A 19,359-nucleotide genomic window follows, 5' to 3' on the forward strand; every position below is an offset into this window, starting at 1 on the left:
TTTTGGAATCTGTTGTATTAAGCGTAGAACCTCCTCTTCCTGTATAATGCAGCCCAGATCCCCACGCCACTGAGCTGCCAACAACGCAGAATCTTTGCCAGGAAGAAGCAAGAGAATACGCTTATGGAGATTTGTTACCAAATACATGATTGGGTCACCGTTCGAAAAAAGTTGCCCAACAATACAAAGACCCCCTTCGAACATCATAGCCGAAGAGTCTGGCAATAGTGGGCGGCCTGCATATAAGCAAAAGAGTTTAAGGGGTGCGGACGGAGACTCCTCATCACCTCCTCACATGTTTGTAAAGTACCATCCTCCCGCATCAAATCGGCTATATAAAATATCCCCTGCTCTGCCCATTTATGAAATATGCCTTTAGTTTGACCCGGTCCAAAATCCAAATTCCCCATTAGTGGCAAAACATTTGTGCATCGGGGATCCTTCTGTAAAGCCTGCAGTAAAAAATTCCACGCATGACGCATAGAATGCAAAAGCACATGCCCTTTCAAACTAGGGGGCAAGCTTTGCTGCGGGGTATGGAAAAGATAATGAGGATGAGACGAAGGAATAATTCCTTTTCTAATGCCCAATTCATATAATGATCTGTACCTAACACTCAATCCGCTAAATGCATTAACAGGCATGCCAGGTTATATAAACTCATATTGGGCAATCCCAAACCTCCAATCTTCCAATGACCATATAGACTTTCTAAGGGCAGTTTAGGCTTTTTCCCTCCCCAACAGAAATGCACAAGAAGATGTCTAAGAGACCTAAGACCCTTTTGTAATAAATAAAGGGGTAAATGTCTCAGCACATACAGCCAACGAAGAAATAGAATCATGCGGAATAAGCTAATTCTACCACTAAGAGAGATTGGCAAAGTATGCCAAATAGTTAGTTGTTGGCGTGTGACACTAATTAACCGATCCACGTTAGTCCTATAAAGGTCCCGAGGATTAGTTGGCAGTAAAATACTCAGATATCTAAAACTACCCAATTCCCATTTCAATGGGAATGCCCCTCTCCACTTACTACGGACCTCCGGGGAAGTCAGCAACCCTTCCGACTTATTCATGTTAAGACGTAATCCGGAGAAAGAGCCATACTCCGCAAAGCTCTCCAAAAGGGTCGATAAAGAGCTATCAGGCAAAGACAAGTGCACTAATAAATCATCCGCAAAGGCAGAGATTTTACATTCATATGATCCCAAGGTTACCCCCCTAATCTCTGGATTACAGACAGTTTCTCTTATCAGAGAATCCATAGTCAAAGCAAACAGTAGCGGAGATAATGGACACCCCTGTCGTGTACCTTCTAGTATAGGGAATGGCTCCGAGATCTGCCCATTTACCATTACTTTGGCTTCTGGTGCCGTATATAATGTCCGTACAGCTTGTGCATAAAAACCCTCAATCCCATAAGTTTGCAACACTGCAAACATAAATCCCCAGACAACCCTGCTTTTTCAGTATCAAAACTGACAAGCAAGGTAGGTAATCCGGCCTGCTGCGCCTGCTCTAAAAATGCCAAAATAGTACGGATATTTTGACTGCCTGTCTCCCCGATTCCCACTTGAGGCTCCACTATCAATGAAGGTAAAATAGGTGCTAGCCTGTTAGCCAAAATACCTGCCAATATCTTCGCCTCATATCCAATCAAAGATATAGGTTGATATGATTCAGGGTAATTAGGATCCTTCCCCGACTTTGGAAATACCACAATCTCCGCTAGCCGAAGGGACTCGTTGATTCCCCACCATAGTGTTAAATAACTTTACTAAAAGATGTTAGATATCTGGCATCATTAATTTATAAAATTCCGCCCTATATCCATCAGGTCCAGAGTCTTTATAAAGCACACTCATCCCAACCGCCCACACCACCTCATCCAGACCTATTGGAGTATTAAGAACCGCTACCTGAGTCTCCGATACCCTAGGGAGATCCAAATTTCCTAAATATAATTCCGGATCCATTTCATTACTTGAGTCTGGTGTATATAACGTCTGATAAAACGATCGAAAAATCTGCAAAATCTTCTTGTCGCTAAGAACCAGTTGTCCCGATTCAGCATGCAAGGCCAACACCTTCCCAGGTCCCCTATTCCGTCGTACCAAACATGCCAACAATTGGCCTGCTTTATTTCCATGTTTATGTAGTTGGTATTGATAGTATAGGGCCGACATTTTAGCTCTTTGGTGTATCAATTCATTCAGTGAGCCTTGTGAAGCCAGATACCGATCTTGGTTTTACCCCGAGGGATAATTCCCATAGCACTGCCAATAATGTTTCACTTCCTTCTCCAAATGCAATATGGCCGCATCTCGTCTCTTCCATTTGTTGCTGCAATAAGCAATGATATCCCCCCTTAATACTGCCTTAGCCGCCTCCCAAAATAAAACAGTGTCATCTCTATGTTGATTATTGAACTCCTGGTAGTCTCTCCATTTAGTTTTAATGTAATGCTGAAAATCCAAATCTTGATACAAGTCTAATGGAAATGCCCATCTTCTACTACTACTTAACATTTCTAGAGCGCTACTAGGGTTACGCAGCGCTGTACAGTTTAACAAAGAAGGACAGTCCCTGCTCGAAGGAGCTTACAATCTAAAGGATGAAATGTCAAGTTGGGGCAGTCCAGATTTCCTGAATAGAGGTGTAGTGGTTAGGTGCCGAAGGCGACATTGAAGAGGTGGGCTTTGAGCAAGGATTTGAAGATGGGCAGGGAGGGGGCTTGCCCTCCCCCCCAATTCCACTCAAATAGGGGCATGATCTGATATTGCTGTGGGGTCAATTGTGGCTGACCTGATATGTGAGAATAAGCCTTCCCCTACCAATATATAATCTATTTGAGACTGAGTGTGATGAGCCCGTGATAGATGTGTGAAATCCTTCTCATCTGGGTGCAGCAGCCGCCACACATCTACCAAACCTAAAGTAGTACATAGCAGTGGTATCCCCTTAGTACCATCATATCAAGTTTCTCCCGGAGGATGCGATTTATCCAAAAGTGGGTCCGCCACAACATTAAAGTCACCTCCTATAATCACCGACTCACCTATATAAGGTTGGAGCTTATATATGATTTTACAATAAAATCTTTTATCATAGGCATTAGGAGTATAAATATTACACAAAGCATAAGGAGAGCCATCAATCTTCAACTGTGCTATAATGTATCGACCTTCCAGGTCCACTTCCACTAATTTTTTTTTCTCAACCTGCAATTTTTTATGAAATAATATTATGACCCCTGCTTTTTTCCCCTTAGCTGGAGCTTCAGTGTAATCCCCCACCCACCAGGTGTTTAATTTCCAATGTTCTGCAGAATTTAGGTGAGTTTCCTGAAGCAAAGCTATCGTAGTCCCTTTCCGATGTAGACTACGCAAAATCTTCTTCCTTTTTATAGGAGACGTAATACCTCCTACATTCCATGAATGTATATTCCAATTTTTCATGTAACACTCCCCAAGTATGTCATGTGAAAAAGGCCTGTCTTCCTTAAAACCCAGGTATGTCGACCCAGCTTCCGACACACCCTGCTATACCTGCTATGTCTTCTCATTAGTCCCTAGCTCTCATGGATCCCCATAGAAATTGAATGTCAAACCACCTATCTCCCCCACCCCCTCCTCTTTGTAACTTCTCCCCCCTCTATCTGAACCCCACCCCCCCACCTCCCGACCCTGCAATATCTTTAACCTCCCCCCCCCCAAAGTGCCTAACCCCAACTTGTCCGAAGAGTTGTCACGTCTTGATCGCCCCCTCCCCCCTGTATAATCTCTGGTCCCAACAAATCTGTCCCAGAACCACTAAATATCAACTGCTATACCCTTATCGGTACCTTTAAAACTCAAGCAACATCACAACAGCCCTATCCCAATCATCCAGCCAATACACTTCCCAGCCGATATCCAACTATCTGCCCCCAAAGGACCCAAAATCCCTGTAAGACAGCCATCCCCCCCCTTACCCACTCATCAACCAAACAACATACATAACAGATGGTATTCCCTCTACAAGTCATCCATAGGACTTACGTAAAACTGGCACCCCCCCCCCCCCTTTGGAGTTCTCATCCCCTTTTACCACACACCCCTCCCTTACCCACTTTATAGGACAGAATGCCTAATATTTAACGCGTCCCCTATTCCACATCCATCATACATCTAAAAGAAGAAAGAGGAAGAGAGAGGGGAAACAAGTGGGGGGAAGGGAGGAATGGAAGGTTATATGAAACATTATGAAAAACAATAACAATAGATGTTCATCCTTCTAGTTATCTCCCTCATCCCTCCCAATCTAGTAACTGCAAAGGTCACCCTATCAGAGACCAAAGAGTCCTTTCAGAACCTCATATCTAATGATCAACAGCAATATGTATATACATACCGATTGGATATAGAGGGGGGAATACAAAAAATACTAAGTAGTCAAGTTCATACTGTAGCCCAATGGAAAACATATGAGCGCAGCGCTTTGCAGATCGTTAGCCAGAGACTAAACAACTTAAATTGACAGTTTAAGCACCCCAACCCCCCACACCCAAAGCACGCTGGTTATGATGGTATGAGCCCCGCACAGATAGCAGTGTAAGTATCTTATAATTCTTCCTTTGGATAAGAAAAAGTTAAGGCCAAAAACAAAATCTGTAAAAGACAGATCTTCTCCAAAATGTGGCAGGTGGGGTAGTTTATCCTCAAAGGTAATCCTGCTTTTGTCAAATAGGGAAAGACAAAGCGAGTTCGCTTCTAGAATAAAATAGTACATATCGTGGCAAATGCCTTCCTTTGCTACTGAGCCTACATTGAATAGTCTTAAGTGCACTGTATCTTGACATCCTCCAAGGTATGCTCATGTTTGTCCCGCATATAAACTAACACATCAAGGCAACATTCTGGTGGCCATGACCCAATCATTATGTGAGAAGAAAAAAAAAAGGAGAGAGGGGAAGAAATTAGTGAAGAAGAGAGGGGTCACAAAGGAATGTAGCATGGGATACCGGAGTGTCCGTACTCAAATAATAGTCTGTCTTGACTTTTATCAGTGCTTTCTGGGAAGAACTGTAACCATGAACACACTTGCTTGAAGTTGCAGACAGTGCACCGCTACCAACCATGTCCAAGCAGCTATGGCCAAACACTCCACACCCATGGTCCTGCACAGATCTCATGGTGCCGCCTCCGGTGAGGAGGAGACCTGAGGCAGAGATTCAACAAAAGTAAGAGCCTCTCCCGGTGTGGTAAAAAAGGTGATTTTACCCTTGTGAGTGACCCTGAGTTTAGCCAGTTAAACAGGGCAGCGCAGACTGAAGCAAAAGCCTTTCTTTGCTGCTGGACTTGTATTGAGTAGTCTTGAAAACACAGTACCTTTACATTTTGATGTTTCAGCGGAATCCCTTCTCGAATAGCACTCAGAATCATTTGCTTATGTGTGTAGTTCAAAACTTTTAGAATCATCACTTGTGGTTTATCTCTCGAGGAGTTCAAGGGACCCAGTCTATGAGCTCTTTCAATCTGAAAATGAAGCATCTTGTCTCTCAAATTTAGCGCCAACGGCAGCCATGACTCTAGAAATCCCACCAGGTCTGACACCCCCACCGCCTCGGGCAGGCCAACTAAGCGCAGGTTATTTCGGTGCGATCGGTTTTCCAAGTCATCTATCTTGCTCTCTAAATCTGCCACCTTTTTCTTTAACCGATCCTGTTCACCAACCATAGTTTGCGCCTGCTCCTCGAATGTCGAGGTTCTGTTCAGTCCAGCATCAAGCTCCAAACAAACGCTGTCCAAACGCTCGTGAGCTTCCTCAGTTCTATCAATAAAGTTTTGTAGCTTAGAATCTAGCGCTTCCTCCACCGCTGTTTTCACCTCCGCTACCAACTCAGCCGTCCACATGCTGTTCCCCTGAGGGCTCGAGGTACCTCGTGAGTCTGCCATCTTGGTTTCTACAGCCCGGAGCTTGTCTCGCTCCTTACACAGTTGTTTCGAGGCCATGCAAAATTTTCTCTAATTCTTTTTAAGTCCCCTCGATGCTGTTAATTCCTGGCCCGAAATTTGGGTCGTTTGTTAAAAAAAAAAAAATAAGCAGATTAATTGCAATTCAGTGGGGAGGTTTCAGGAGCTAACACAGCTTGTGTCTGCTCCCAGCCATGGTGATCACGTGACCTCTTACCAGCAATATTTTTACAGAGGTGTGACCAAAAAGATGTACACATATGTTGCTCCCTCTTGTTATAATACCTGTTAGCATTTTCAGTGCATTACCAGCAATCATTTTACAGAGGAATGACCAAGAAGCTTTGACCCCGAGGCAGGCATTTCATGCAGAAACACGGCTCCAATTCGAGTCCTGGTTTAACTTGATGTTTGAACAAAGGTTGACTTTTGTGTTTCCTTTGGAGTCTCCTCTTGGATTTGTTTTCGAAGGTTGTTTAAGATTCCTACTTTGGTGTTTTTGGACTTGTGCTTGTGTGTAGTGGTGCTAATAAGTAGGCCACCATTGTGAGCATGGGGAAAGGAAAACATGCAAGAATGACATAGGAATGATGTTTTTGTAAAGATGTTACCCTGTGTGTTGCAAGCCCACAGCAAAAAAAAAAAGATTACAGCTCTAAATAGTAATGATAGACAAGTTAATAACAATTCCCTATTCTTTTTGTTATATACCGATGCTTTGAGAAAGGAGAGATGTTTTACTAAGTTAAGAAACTCCTACTATAACTGACTGTATTTAATATATTTCAATAGTGCAACCTGATCCCCCCATTGGCCTGAACTGGACTTTACTGAATACTAGCCTAACAGGGATTCATGCCGATATTCAAGTGAAATGGGAGCCACCACCCTCAGCAGATGTGCAGAAAGGATGGATTACTCTTCAGTATGAACTCCAACTGAAAGAAGTAAATGAAACAAAATGGATAAAGGTAAGGTATGAAGACTACCATGGGCATCACGTCACCATGCTACTTGTTTTTTAGCACAGAATTTCATTGCATAAAATGGCAAGACTTGTGATAAAATAACCCATCTTAATAGTAGCCCACTTTGATAACTTCCCCCTAAATGTTGTTGGCCTGATTTATTACTACTCAGCCTTAGGTTTTCTGGTCAAACCTGCCCTACTCACTGTATACACAAAAGCTTAATTTGCTGAAAAACACCTGGAGAGCAACAGAGTATATGTGAACTTTCATGTGTAAATAATATATTTTATTCTTATTCAGAAATGATTAGATTATCCAGGTGTCTTTTGAGTGGTAGACATTTTATGTTAAGGTGCCTTTATTTCATGGATGTGAGACTTGAAACCTGGAATAGTGAAGGTTCACTTAGTTTACTAGTTCAGGAAATCATTTAAATCTTGTTCCACATAATTGTAAAGGTGTGAAGGCATGAGCACGAACTGTGTTTTGGGCCTGAAGTGAAGCATTAAAACAGAAAATGGTTGAGCCCAAGATCAGAAAATAAAAAGGCTTCCCTCCAAAAACAGGAAAACATAAGAAATGCATGGACTACTTTGCAGGCTCCAAACTACATAAGGTCAGGTTTGAACCTAAAAAGTGGGGGCATAATCTGGAGACCTCTCCCCTCCTAATCTGGGCCTCTCCTTCCTAGGTTTAGGTTGTTAGCTCCCTAACCCAGGCCCTTCCATGTATTCTAGGTTCCTCAACTGGGTTGCTGGTTAAGGTGGGCTAGATTTGTTGCCCCTTAAAAGTTGCCCAGGTGTCTCTCCTGTATATGCCTTCACAAAAGGTTGTATGAATCACATTTGGGTATGTAAATGTAATTTTGTCTTGAGCTGGTATATTAAAAGCAGGAAGCTGGCAAAAGGGATGACCGAGGAGTAAAAGGGGCGATCAGGGAAGACAAAGCCGTAGCAGAGAGATTAAATGAATTCTTTGTTTCGGTCTTCACCGAGGAAGATTTGGGTGGAATACCAGTGCCGGAAATGGTATTTGAAGCTGACAAGTCGGAGAAATTTAATGAATTCTCTGTAAACCTGGAGGATGTAATGGGGCAGTTCTACACACTGAAGAGTAGCAAATCTCCTGGACCGGATGGTATTCATCCCAGAGTACTAATAGAACTAAAAAATGAGCTTGCGGCGCTATTGTTAGTAATATGTAATTTATCCTTAAAATCGAGCATGGTACCGGAAGATTGGAAGGTGGAAAATGTAACGCCGATTTTTTTAAAAGGTTCCAGAGGAGATCCGGGAAATTATAGACCGGTGAGTCTGACGTCGGTGCCAGGCAAAATGGTAGAGACTATTATTAAGAACAAAATTACAGAGCATATTCAAAAGCATGGATTAATGAGACAATGTCAACATGGATTTAGTGAAAGGAAATCTTGCCTCACCAATCTACTACATTTCTTTGAAGGGGTGAGCAAACATGTGGATAAAAAGGAGCCAGTTGATATTGTGTATCTGGATTTTCAGAAGGCATTTGACAATACCTCATGAAAGACTCCAGAGGAAATTGGAGAGTCATGGGATAGGAGGTAGTGTTCTATTGTGGATTAAAAACTGGTTAAAAGATAGAAAACAGAGAGTAGGGTTAAATGGTCAGTATTCTCAATGGAGGTTAGTATTCTCAATGGAGAAGGGTAGTTAGTGGGGTTCCCCAAGGGTCTGTGTTGGGACCGCTGGTTTTTAACATATTTATAAATGACCTAGAGATGGGAGTAACTAGTGAGGTAATTAAATTTGCTGATGACACAAAGTTATTCAAAGTCATTAAATCGCGGGAGGATTGTGAAAATTTACAAGAGCACCTTATGAGACTGGGAGACTGAGCATCTAAATGGCATTTGTCCTAGAAAAAACTAACCTAGGGGGGAGGAGGATATCATGAGCCAAGATGGACGGGTGAGCTCTGAATGCCCTACCACAAATCATTAGCTTATTCCAGTCATCCTGTGGAATTTGGTGTCCCCACTAGCAAAACCTGAAATACTCAAAAACTTTGAGTATACTATATTTCTGGGGAAAAATGTCACACCTTCAGAGATCCAGTCTCAAGAAATTTGCTTACTCACAATCTCCCCTCTTGGCGTCAGCAAAGATGGCGTTGGTGGACGGTGATCCTGCACTCACACAGACACAGAGTGTTGAATGAGAGCAAGAGCAACTAGACATAACAGCTGCTATACCAGAACCGATGATCAAGTTCCGTGAGTTTCTCCGCGAAATTAAAAGAGACATTATGGCGGTGTGTGAGGAACTTAGCTGCAGATTTCTAGGGAGAGATCAGCGAGTTGGGCCAGAGGGTGGAGGACTCGGAAATGAGACTGGAGGAGCAACAAGAGGCCATTACAGCACTGGAAACTCCTTTCTCAACCCAACAGACCATCTCCTACTAATGGATAAAGTCGAGGACCTAGAAAATCGCAGTCATCATTCTAACATTCGATTTCGAAAGGTTCCTGAGATAGCAGATTACAACTGTGAGCTGGTGGTCCAGAAAGTTGCTAGTATGCTTCTATCAGAAGGAGACCAGACTGTTTCCCAGGATCATATAAAACTTGATAGGGCACATTGAGCCACTAATCGCTCATGGGAGAACTTTCCTTGGGACATAACCGCCTGCTTTACAGACTATAACACTAAAGAAGCTGTGCTAGATAAGGCTCAAATGAAAACTCTCATAACTGTGCGCCACCGAAATGACCTAAGACCCCTAAGTAAATATTTGAGGGACAAAGACTTCAGGTATCGCTGGCAACATCCATTTGCATTAGTATTTTGTATGGAAGGGAAATTCCATGACCTGAAAACTGTGAGAAGCAAGACTCCTGTTTCCGGATCTGGATCCCTAGCCCTCTACATCATCATCGGATAAAACTTTACAATCAAGCAGCTTGAAATCCTGCACCATTCAACCCAAGTAGCAGTGGGTCATTCGAGGCAAGCCAGGAATCTGGCTCACTTCTCTTCTGAAAAAGGAGCATAAAGTGCTCCAGGAGTTCCTACTGGTTTCTCTCTGCACAATTCAATAACGAGTACATTGTTCTCCTTCCTGGCAGAACTGAAGGACCTTTAGGAAACCTTGGATCTCCTGGTTTTGAGCTTTTACACTTGCTTGGTTACAGTGTTTCTGGTTAACTATGTTCTGTTTATGTGATTGGATCTTTTGACAAGCTTGGGATACTCTGAGGAAGTAGTATCTTATACCACACAATAGAGCTCTTGATGTATTGCTCATCCTATTAACTTTGTATTTCAAATTACTATGTAAGCCGCATTGAGCCTGCATTATGTGGGAAAGCGCGGGGTACAAATGTAATAATAATAATAATAAATCCTCCCCTATATGACCATGCGTGCCTGGGTATGTATTTCCATCTTCAATGGCAGGCTTCTAGAGGGTGGAAGAGGGAAGGGATTGGAGTGGGGGGTGAATGTGGAAGGGAGGTGTGACCAGTAGTATTCTTGGATCAAATTGGGTCATGTGATTTTTGTTTGTGGGGCTCTTATGTATGTGTTTGAGAGGTTGGGTAATGCTGCACACTATTGAATGCTTCTGAGAACTTATACTTGAATTGACCTGTATGTCCCTTAATGTTAAGGGACTGAACATCCCATACAAACATCATCTGCTTTTTAAAGAGGCAGTATGCTTGGGGGCAGATGTACTCTACATTCAAGAGATGCACCTTTTGATAAAGCATGAGCACTTACTCACTAATACAGTGACGTATGCTGTAGTGCACCTAGCTTCCAATTGTGTCCATCCCAAAACAACGGGGTCGGTATTCTCTTGAGCAATGCTCACCCCTGGAACATTCGCAAGAGAATTTTAGATGAGGACGATATCTCCTTTTGGTGGTTGAGGTTTCAGGGCTTATGCTAACTCTCCTCATTCTCTATGCCCCCAACCAAAATCAGGAGTTATTTTTTACTCATATATCTGATATCTTGGCCAAAAATATAGAGGGTATGCTCTTGAATAGGAGGAGACTTTAATATCACTCTTAACCCAAGATTAGATAACTTGGCTCTGCAAGAGTCACCTATGCCAGGAAAGACTGCGCTGTCTTGCATTCCTTTGTCACTCAATGGGGCCTGCATGATATATGGAGGGAGGTGCACAGTAATGAGATTATACTTTTTACTCTCCCATGCATGACATCTACTCCAGATTTGATGTTTGGCTTGGGGGACTCCCTATTATGCAAGCATGTCCACGCTGTGGATATACACCTTAAAACCTGGTCTGATCATGCTCTCCCATTACAGTTTATTTAGTGATAAATGGTGGCGGGCATGTCTCTGTTCCCTGGAGTTTGAATGATGCTCTATTGGATGATCTGGTGAACTTGCAGAAAAGATTAAACTATCTACATTTTAACTATACTTCAGAAGTGACCCCCTTGACCATCTGGCAGTGTTTGAGGGTGGTGATGCGAGGGCACTTGATCTCACTGCAAGCCCACATTTATAAAGACAATCACCAAAAGGAGCAGGCTTTTCAAGACGAAATCCATCTTTGTAGTTCTTATAGGCTCATATACAGTATTTACTTGGCACAGATTATAAGATCCTCACCAAATTTTTTGTACACAGACTACAAAAAGTCCTACCCTGTCTAATTCATGAATATTCTTGCAGTCTGTCTTGGAGAAGAAGTCCTGGCAGTGTGTCTGTTAGTATATGTTAAATATTGAACTTGTGAGAGTAAACCCCTGACGACGCTGTAAGGCAAAACACAGAACTGTGTTGGGTTTCTACAACAATGCAAGTATGGGTGAAGTGAAGTACACAGACATAAAGCGAGGAGCAGCTGACATATTTTGTGATTGGAGCAATCTATATCTCCATTACGGAACTGAACCTTAAAGTACCGAATTGGAAGGTTTTATTGGATTTTGGGAGAGGAGCACAGTATAAGTAGCAACACACATTTATGTGACATCATGTAGTACAACTTTGCATTAGTGGAAGAGGACATTGTTTGGTATTTGATTGGTGGTTTCGGATATTACTGATATAAGAGACAATGATTAGTGAAAAAATGTTCAGGTATTATGGTACATATATGGATATCTTGATATATTACTTATGTGTTGCTTTATTGTGAATGAATAGGCAAAAAGTTGAATGATTTTATAGATAGGATGAGTGAAGACTGTGAGTTTTATGGTATGACTATACATTGAAGATTATAATTAATAAAAGTTTATACATTGCAATCATAGTTATTGGTGATGTTTTTATAGTATTGTTTATAACTATATTGAAATACAGATACTCATATCAATATATTATTATCACAAGATATGGGATATTTACATGACTTGGAGGGCAACTGCCCATAGCTCCTAGACTATATTTCAAAATGTTTTTTTCTGATCTACCCATGACCATGATTTACTGGCGATATTAGAGACTGATTAAGGGGGGAGGGGATATTAAACTTTGTTCATATAAGATAAACATTTATAGAATGTACATGGCTATCTTGTTCTCTGTTGCTATTGTATTGACTTAACCCTTGAATAAATAAAACATTAAAATGATTTTTTTTAAAAAGAGAGAAAACTAACCTTGGTAAATTGTGAGGCTCTTCAAAGGATTTTGTGGTACAGGCCTTGCAGAGTGATCACTGAATCTAGGAGACAGCCCTAAAATTTAGGAGCCTAGTGGTTGAGACCTTTTCCAACCTCCCAACGAGAGGTGAAAAGTGGGGGTGGGGGATAGAGATCATCTCCCAGTACTGCTGTAGCTCCTTTACAATCAGATTTACTAAGGCTGCTTTTCCATTTCTAAGGGGAAGATAGCACCGGTAAAAGCACCCCCCCCCCCCCCCCGTCTCGCTTTCAGTCCCCCTGGCTTCTCATCCACCCATCCTGTCTTTTAGCCTCCCCCTCCCCCATCCTATCTATATCTTTCAAACCCTCTGACCAGGCAACTTCCCTCTGTGTCCTCCCACTCTGCCTCAAATCTCTCCCTTATCTCCTATCTTATTGAACAGTTTCCCCTTCTCATAGCCCTCCTCATAACTAGTGGTCTGAACCCCCACCCACCCATTATCCCCATCTCTCTCAGTCACTCTTCCAAGCCACCAACCATTCCAAGCTCTCTAGCCCCTCCTCACATCCTCCTTCATTCCTAACATTCTGCTTCTCCTTCACTGCTACACTGTGAGCAATTACAGTATATAGTCTTATGAGACCAGTGCAGGACCACTGTACCATGTGACCCATAAGCACTGGAAGTTGCATAAGGCAGACAGAGAACACCACTTCTGTTTCAAAAGTTGTGATAGCAGCATGAAAATCTTGGGAGAAATTTGTTTGTCACGGTGACCTGGCTACAGTGGTGCCTCTAGACATAAGTATTTGGTGTGGCAACAGGGAGGCAAGCTAGCTATGGAGGGGGGGGGGGGGCAAGCCAAAGCAACATTTCCCTACATCATACCCACCATACCACACACCTCCCTCAACCCCCTTTTTTAAATTAGCAACATACGACACCATGACCTTCTATGCATAAAGAAACCCTCACCCTCCAGCTAGTGTCAGCTACCAGATAAAACCACCATTATAATTGATAGCATCATTCAATAGATTCTCTGTATGGCTTAAGTCTGGATTCTTTACAGGACTGGATAAGATCTCAATATAAGCTCTGCATCTCTAGTTCTGTATCTAAACCTCCATATTCACCAACAGTGTTATCCCTCTTACAGCACATCACGCAATAAAATTTTTAGATTGTGATTACCACTTCAGGAGCCTCACACAATGCTTCCACTGCCAGACATTGATTAAATCACATGGGTTTTTCTTTGTGTGGTGATTCTACAGGCTGTGAAGACCACCAATCTTGAACATTTTTAATTTGGGTGACAAGGGCCTGTCTTCAAATAGGACAAGACACTTTGCAAAATAACAGAAATACCTGCAAAGACACATTAAAAACCTACAAAGCAATTATACCAGCTGAAACCACCTATGAAAAGACAGTGCTATAAATATTACGCTGGGCCCTAGAGCACCAATCTACCTACTTCTAGGAAACTAGAACAAGATGGGACTGTTACAGATTCTTATACTAAGAGTGCATGTTAGCAAAATGGAGACCCCCCCCCCAACACACATGCACACATACTCACTCTGCCCCCCACCCCCAAGAAAGCCAGACTCTATAAGCAGGGCAATACTGGTAAAGGAGAAACAGAAATGTATTTTCTCCTGTACTATACAAAATACAAAAATAGAAAACACGCTCATTTCCCAAAGTAGATGCATCGCAATCCCTAAATATTTTTATTTTCTACCTTTGTTGTCTGGGCATTTTATTTCTAATTGGGTTGGTCCCAGTCTCTTTTCCAGGTTTCCTTGCATCAATCTTCTAAATTACTTTCCAGGTTTGCCTTTACATTTTTTCGCTCTCCGCATCATCTTTTCCTTCTCTATATCTGTCTGCTAGTAATTTTGCTGTTTTTTTTGGGGGGGGAGGGTTCCACTTTTTTCTTCTCTGCATTTATATTACCCTATTCAGTGCTTTTTTTGTAGAAAAAAAGGTGCCGGTACTCATTGTGGGCGGGGTCACCACATGGCACCGCCCCTATTATAGCCACACCCCTTATACCAGCCATGGCGCATATAAACAGACATCATTGAAAATATTATACTAGTATAGGAGAAAAAAATAATGTGATTTTTTTTCATTATAAATAATTTCTGTAAGCTGTTACAGCTCCAGTATACCCAGTGCAAAATAAGACAAATTCCAAACACTAAAATGAAAATAAAATGATTTTTTTCTACCTTTGTTGTCTGGTGACTTTGTTTTTCTATCCATATTGGTCCCAGTCTCTGATTCTGCTGCTCTCTATCTGTTCTCTTAACTCCGTTTCCAGGGCTTCCTTTCCATTTATTTCTTTACTTTCCTCCTTTCTTCTTCTTTTGTTGCCCTGCATCCATAAGTAAAAGCTGGGTCCTCCTCCATGGAATTGACTGGAGGAGGTATAAGATGGATCCAGCTTTTGCCTATTTTCTCCATCCATGTGCAGTTTTTCTCCTCTTCCCTTTCCCTCATCTCCATCCATGCGCATCTTCTTTTTTCTTTCCTCCCCTCCATTCATGTCCAGCACTTCTCCTCTCTCTTCCCCTCCATCCATGTCCAGCATTTCTCATCTCTCTTCCCTCCTCTGTATCCATATAAAGCAATAATTCTCTCTCCCCTCTCCTCCATCCAAGTCAGCATTTCTCCTCTCTCCTAGCCAACTCCTCCATCCATCCATGTCCAGCAATTCTCTATCTCCTGCTCTCCTCTCCATCCATTTCTAGCATTTCTCCTCTCTCCCTTCTCATCCATGTCCAGCAATTCTCTCTTCCCTGTCCTCCCCTCCCTCTCCAGCGATTCTCCTCTCTCCCCTCCATGTCCAGCAATTCTCTCTTCCCTGTCCTCCCCTCCCCATCCAGCGATTCTCCTCTCTCCCCTCCATGTCCAGAAATTCTCTCTTCCCTGTCCTCCCCTCCCCATCCAGCGATTCTCCTCTCTCCCCTCCATGTCCAGAAATTCTATCTTCCCTGCCCTCCCCTCCATGTCCAGCAATTATCTCATCCCTGCCCTCCCATCAATGTCCAGCAATTCTCTCTCCCCTGCCCTTCCCATGTCCAGCAATTCTCTCTCCCCTGTCCTTCCCTCCCATCCCATGTCCAGCAATTCTCTCTCCCTTGCCCTTCCCTCCATCCCATCCTATGTCCAGCAATTCTCTCTCCCTTGCCCTTCCCTCCCATCCCATGTCCAGCAATTCTCTCTCCCCTGCCCTTCCCTCCCATGTCCAGCAATTCTCTCTCCCCTGCCCTTCCCATGTCCAGCAATTCTCTCTCCCTTGCCCTTCCCTCCCAGCCCATCCCATGTCCAGCAATTCTCTCTCCCCTGCCCTTCCCTCCCATCCCATGTCCAGCAATTCTCTCCCCCCTGCCCTTCCCATGTCCAGTAATTCTCTCTCCCTTGCCCTTCCCTCCCATCCCATGTCCAGCAATTCTCTCTCCCCGCCCTTCCCATGTCCAGCAATTCTCTCTCCCCTGCCCTTCCCTCCCATCCCATTGATTTCCAGCAATTCTCTCTCCTCTGCCCTTCCCTCCCATCCCATGTCCAGCAATTCTCTCTCCCCTGCCCTTCCCTCCCATCCCATTGATTTCCAGCAATTCTCTCTCCCCTGCCCTTCCCTCCCATTATTTCCAGTGATTCTCCGCCTCTCCCCTGCCCCTCCCATCGACGTGCAGCGATTTTTCCGTCCCTCCCCTGCCCTCACCTCTCCCATATCCAGCGATTCTTCGTCCCCCAGCGTCCTCCTTCACTGCCTGCCAGCCAGCGTCGGACTCAGAAGCCTTACACCCTCAATCATTCTCCCAACTCATCCACACACCTCCACTCATACCTACCAACTGCCAGGTCCTCACTATTACCTTGAAATTCACTCTCCTATCCATAATTCCCTGTTCTGCCCACCCTCCCCCCCAACACATTCTGCCACTCAATCACCAAATCCCAGTTATTTTCTGTTCTGTTCTTCTACTCCCCCCACCCCGAGTACCATCCATCTTCTGCTGTATTGCGCCAGCCCCCAGCCGAGTCCCATCCATCTTCTGCTGTGTTCCCCCAATCCTCACCCTTGAGTCCCATCCATCTTCTGCTTTTTCCAGTCCATTTGACATTTCTCCTCCTTCCATGCCCACCATCATTCCTCTGTGTCCCTATCTGTTTTGTCTAACATCTCCCCTCTGTGACCTGTCCCTCTCCCTCCCCTATATTAAGCACCTATCCTCTTAGTCCCATCCCTATCCATCCCCCATATTAAGCACCTGTCCTCTTTGTCCCCATCACTCCCTGTCCCGCCTCATATGCAGCTTCTGCCCCTCTTTCCTTTCTGCTGCAATCCTCATCTGAGGACCAGCATCCCTCCCTCTCTCATCCCTGGACCCCTCCCTGCAGTCCAGCATCTCTCCTTTTGTGTACATTCTCTCCCGTTCTTCCCTTCTCCCAACCAGCCTCTCTTTTTCCTCCACTCACTCCTCCCCACCTCAGCATTCCCTTCCCTCCAGCATCTCTCCCTCACCCCCTCATCCAGTCTATCTCTTCTCTCCACTCCACCCTATCATCAAATCTCTCTCCCTCCCTGCCACCCCTGTGTTCAGGCGTCTTGTTCCCCCCCCCCCCCCCAAGTGCTGCTTCTTTCTCTTTTACCCCCCTCCGGGCACCATTGGTATTTCTCTCTATTCTATTCTCCCCCACCCCCCACCCCAAATTTGGCGGTTCTCCAACCTTCTGATATGTTGCTGGCAGTGTCAGCAATTGAGGCAGACCACTGCTGGCTGACTCCTGAAGTCTCTGTGCTGCATCCTCCTCCTCTGATGCAACTTCCTGTTCCCACAAGCTGACTGACAGTGGCCTGCCTCAACTGCTGACTCTGCCAGCAATGTATCAGAAAGTTGGGGGGGGAGAAGAGAGGAGGTGCTGCTTCACACTGGAGGACAGGAAAAGGGAGAGCTGCTGGAATGAGGGATGGTAAGTGGAAGATGCTGAACCACGTTTCATGAAACTGAAGTGGTAAGCCATTTTTTGGAATGGCACTTGCCACCCCTTAGCAACGCCTATGCCTGGCACACAAGTTTTCTTAAGCCTTGTTAGAATACATTAACTTTTGAGACCACATAGTGCCGTCTTGAACAACATGAATTGATTTGTTTTGCATTAACCAGAAGAAGAGAAAATAATTCTCAATTGCTAGTCACAAAATAATCCTATAAAAGGGATCACCTACTTCTTGTTTTGGGCATTTATTTCTACTAAAAGCTAATATGAAGGGTAAATATCTTTTTCTTACAGTTTAACACCATAGTTATGCATAAAGCTTGATATTTTATATTTATATCGAGTAAACTATTGCTATATATTTCCAGATGGAGCCAGTATTCACAACAGTAGTTCCAGTGTACTCACTGAAAGTGGGAAGAGACTATGAAGTGAGGGTGCGATGCAGACAACATACCTCTGAACATTTTGGGGAGTACAGTGAAATACTTTATGTGTCCTTACCCCAGCTTTCCCCAGTTATCCTTGATGAAGGTGAGAAGTACTTTATTATGCATTCTGCAATGAACTTGTATTAATGCATACATTTTGTTCTGACCCTGGTAGATGACTATCTGGAAACCTTTTATGAATATAGTCCTTGCTGGATTCTTCTGGATTTCTCAACTGTCTGACACCATTGACCACAACATCCTAATAAATAGGTTGTTGAACATTAGTGTGTTGGGGCAGTGTTTTCAGTTGGGTAACTGCAAAGCAGATATAAATGTGTACATTGGTGGTTATGCACTACAGGAGTCAGGTTAATCAATGGTTTAATATATGGCTGCGTGCTGTGGAGGTAAGCATTAACCAAAAGTTTTCCCAGATATGCTGGAGCTCAATACCTAGTCCAAGAGAAAGATCTTGTATAGCTAACCGTTCCATCATGATTGGTGCTGTAGGGAAAAGCCATCGAGCTAGTATTGGGTTTTTTGGCCATTAACACAGCGCCTTTCATGAAATCATGCATCCCACATGGTACTGGGGTAACAATAGTAAAACTGTCAAACAAAATTAACAGGGACAAATAGATCCTCCTAGACCACTAATCAGATATCAGAGCTAACGCCCGACTTCAAAATTATTGTACCACCAGGCACTACCAAAACATGTGACTGAGTGTGGCCAGTGAACTCTTACATTTCGGACAGTGTCCTGTAGAGGGCAATCCAGCCTTGAGTGCTCATCATGGTGAAATACATGAAAGTAGCACAAACTTATACTATAATTCCAATATTGAACATTGGCACTGAATTGGCATACCCCCAGAATTTTAAGTAATCGCCAGTCACAGTCTCCTGTAATTCCCCAATCCACAGAGCAGACAAGTGAGCATTATCAATTTCAGCAGTGGTCTCTTGCAAGTATTTATGGTGAAAAATCAATGGAACTTTCATTTGTGAGCCTAATGTGAGAGCTGTTGAGAACATCTCCTAAACATCCTTACATAGATCCTCCCATGGCAAGCTAGATATATAATGTTTCAATTGTACGTAGGCAAAAAGGTATATCAGATATGGAGTACTCACTTTTCAGATCTGAAAAGGACTTGATTTTACCCTCTTCCATCTCTACCTTGAGTAGGTATCATATTCCTTTATTATCCCACTCCTGAAAGGGCTTGTTATCTGAACCAGACAAAAAATTTGGATTATGATGTACAGATAAAAACGGGATTACTTTTTCAGAAAAGCGATGCCTCATGCAAAGCCAATGCCATACCATTCAATAGGTTTTCAATAGTCCATAATCTTTCAAA

The 19,359-nt window shown here is 43.4% G+C and overlaps 1 protein-coding gene across 4 annotated transcripts in view; it reads left to right on the forward strand.

Moving 5' to 3' along the window:
• GHR (growth hormone receptor) overlaps window positions 1-19,359 on the forward strand; it is a 518,379-nt gene that overhangs the window by 488,605 nt on the left and 10,415 nt on the right. For all 4 annotated transcript variants that reach the window (XM_030193089.1, XM_030193091.1, XM_030193090.1 and 1 more), the window contains 2 exons: window positions 6,749-6,927; window positions 17,927-18,092. In XM_030193089.1, coding sequence (XP_030048949.1) covers window positions 6,749-6,927; window positions 17,927-18,092 — 345 coding nt within the window. The remainder of the gene's footprint in view (window positions 1-6,748; window positions 6,928-17,926; window positions 18,093-19,359) is intronic.

Source organism: Microcaecilia unicolor, chromosome 2, assembly GCF_901765095.1.
Source record: "Microcaecilia unicolor chromosome 2, aMicUni1.1, whole genome shotgun sequence".
NCBI classification, from domain to species: Eukaryota; Metazoa; Chordata; class Amphibia; order Gymnophiona; family Siphonopidae; genus Microcaecilia; species Microcaecilia unicolor.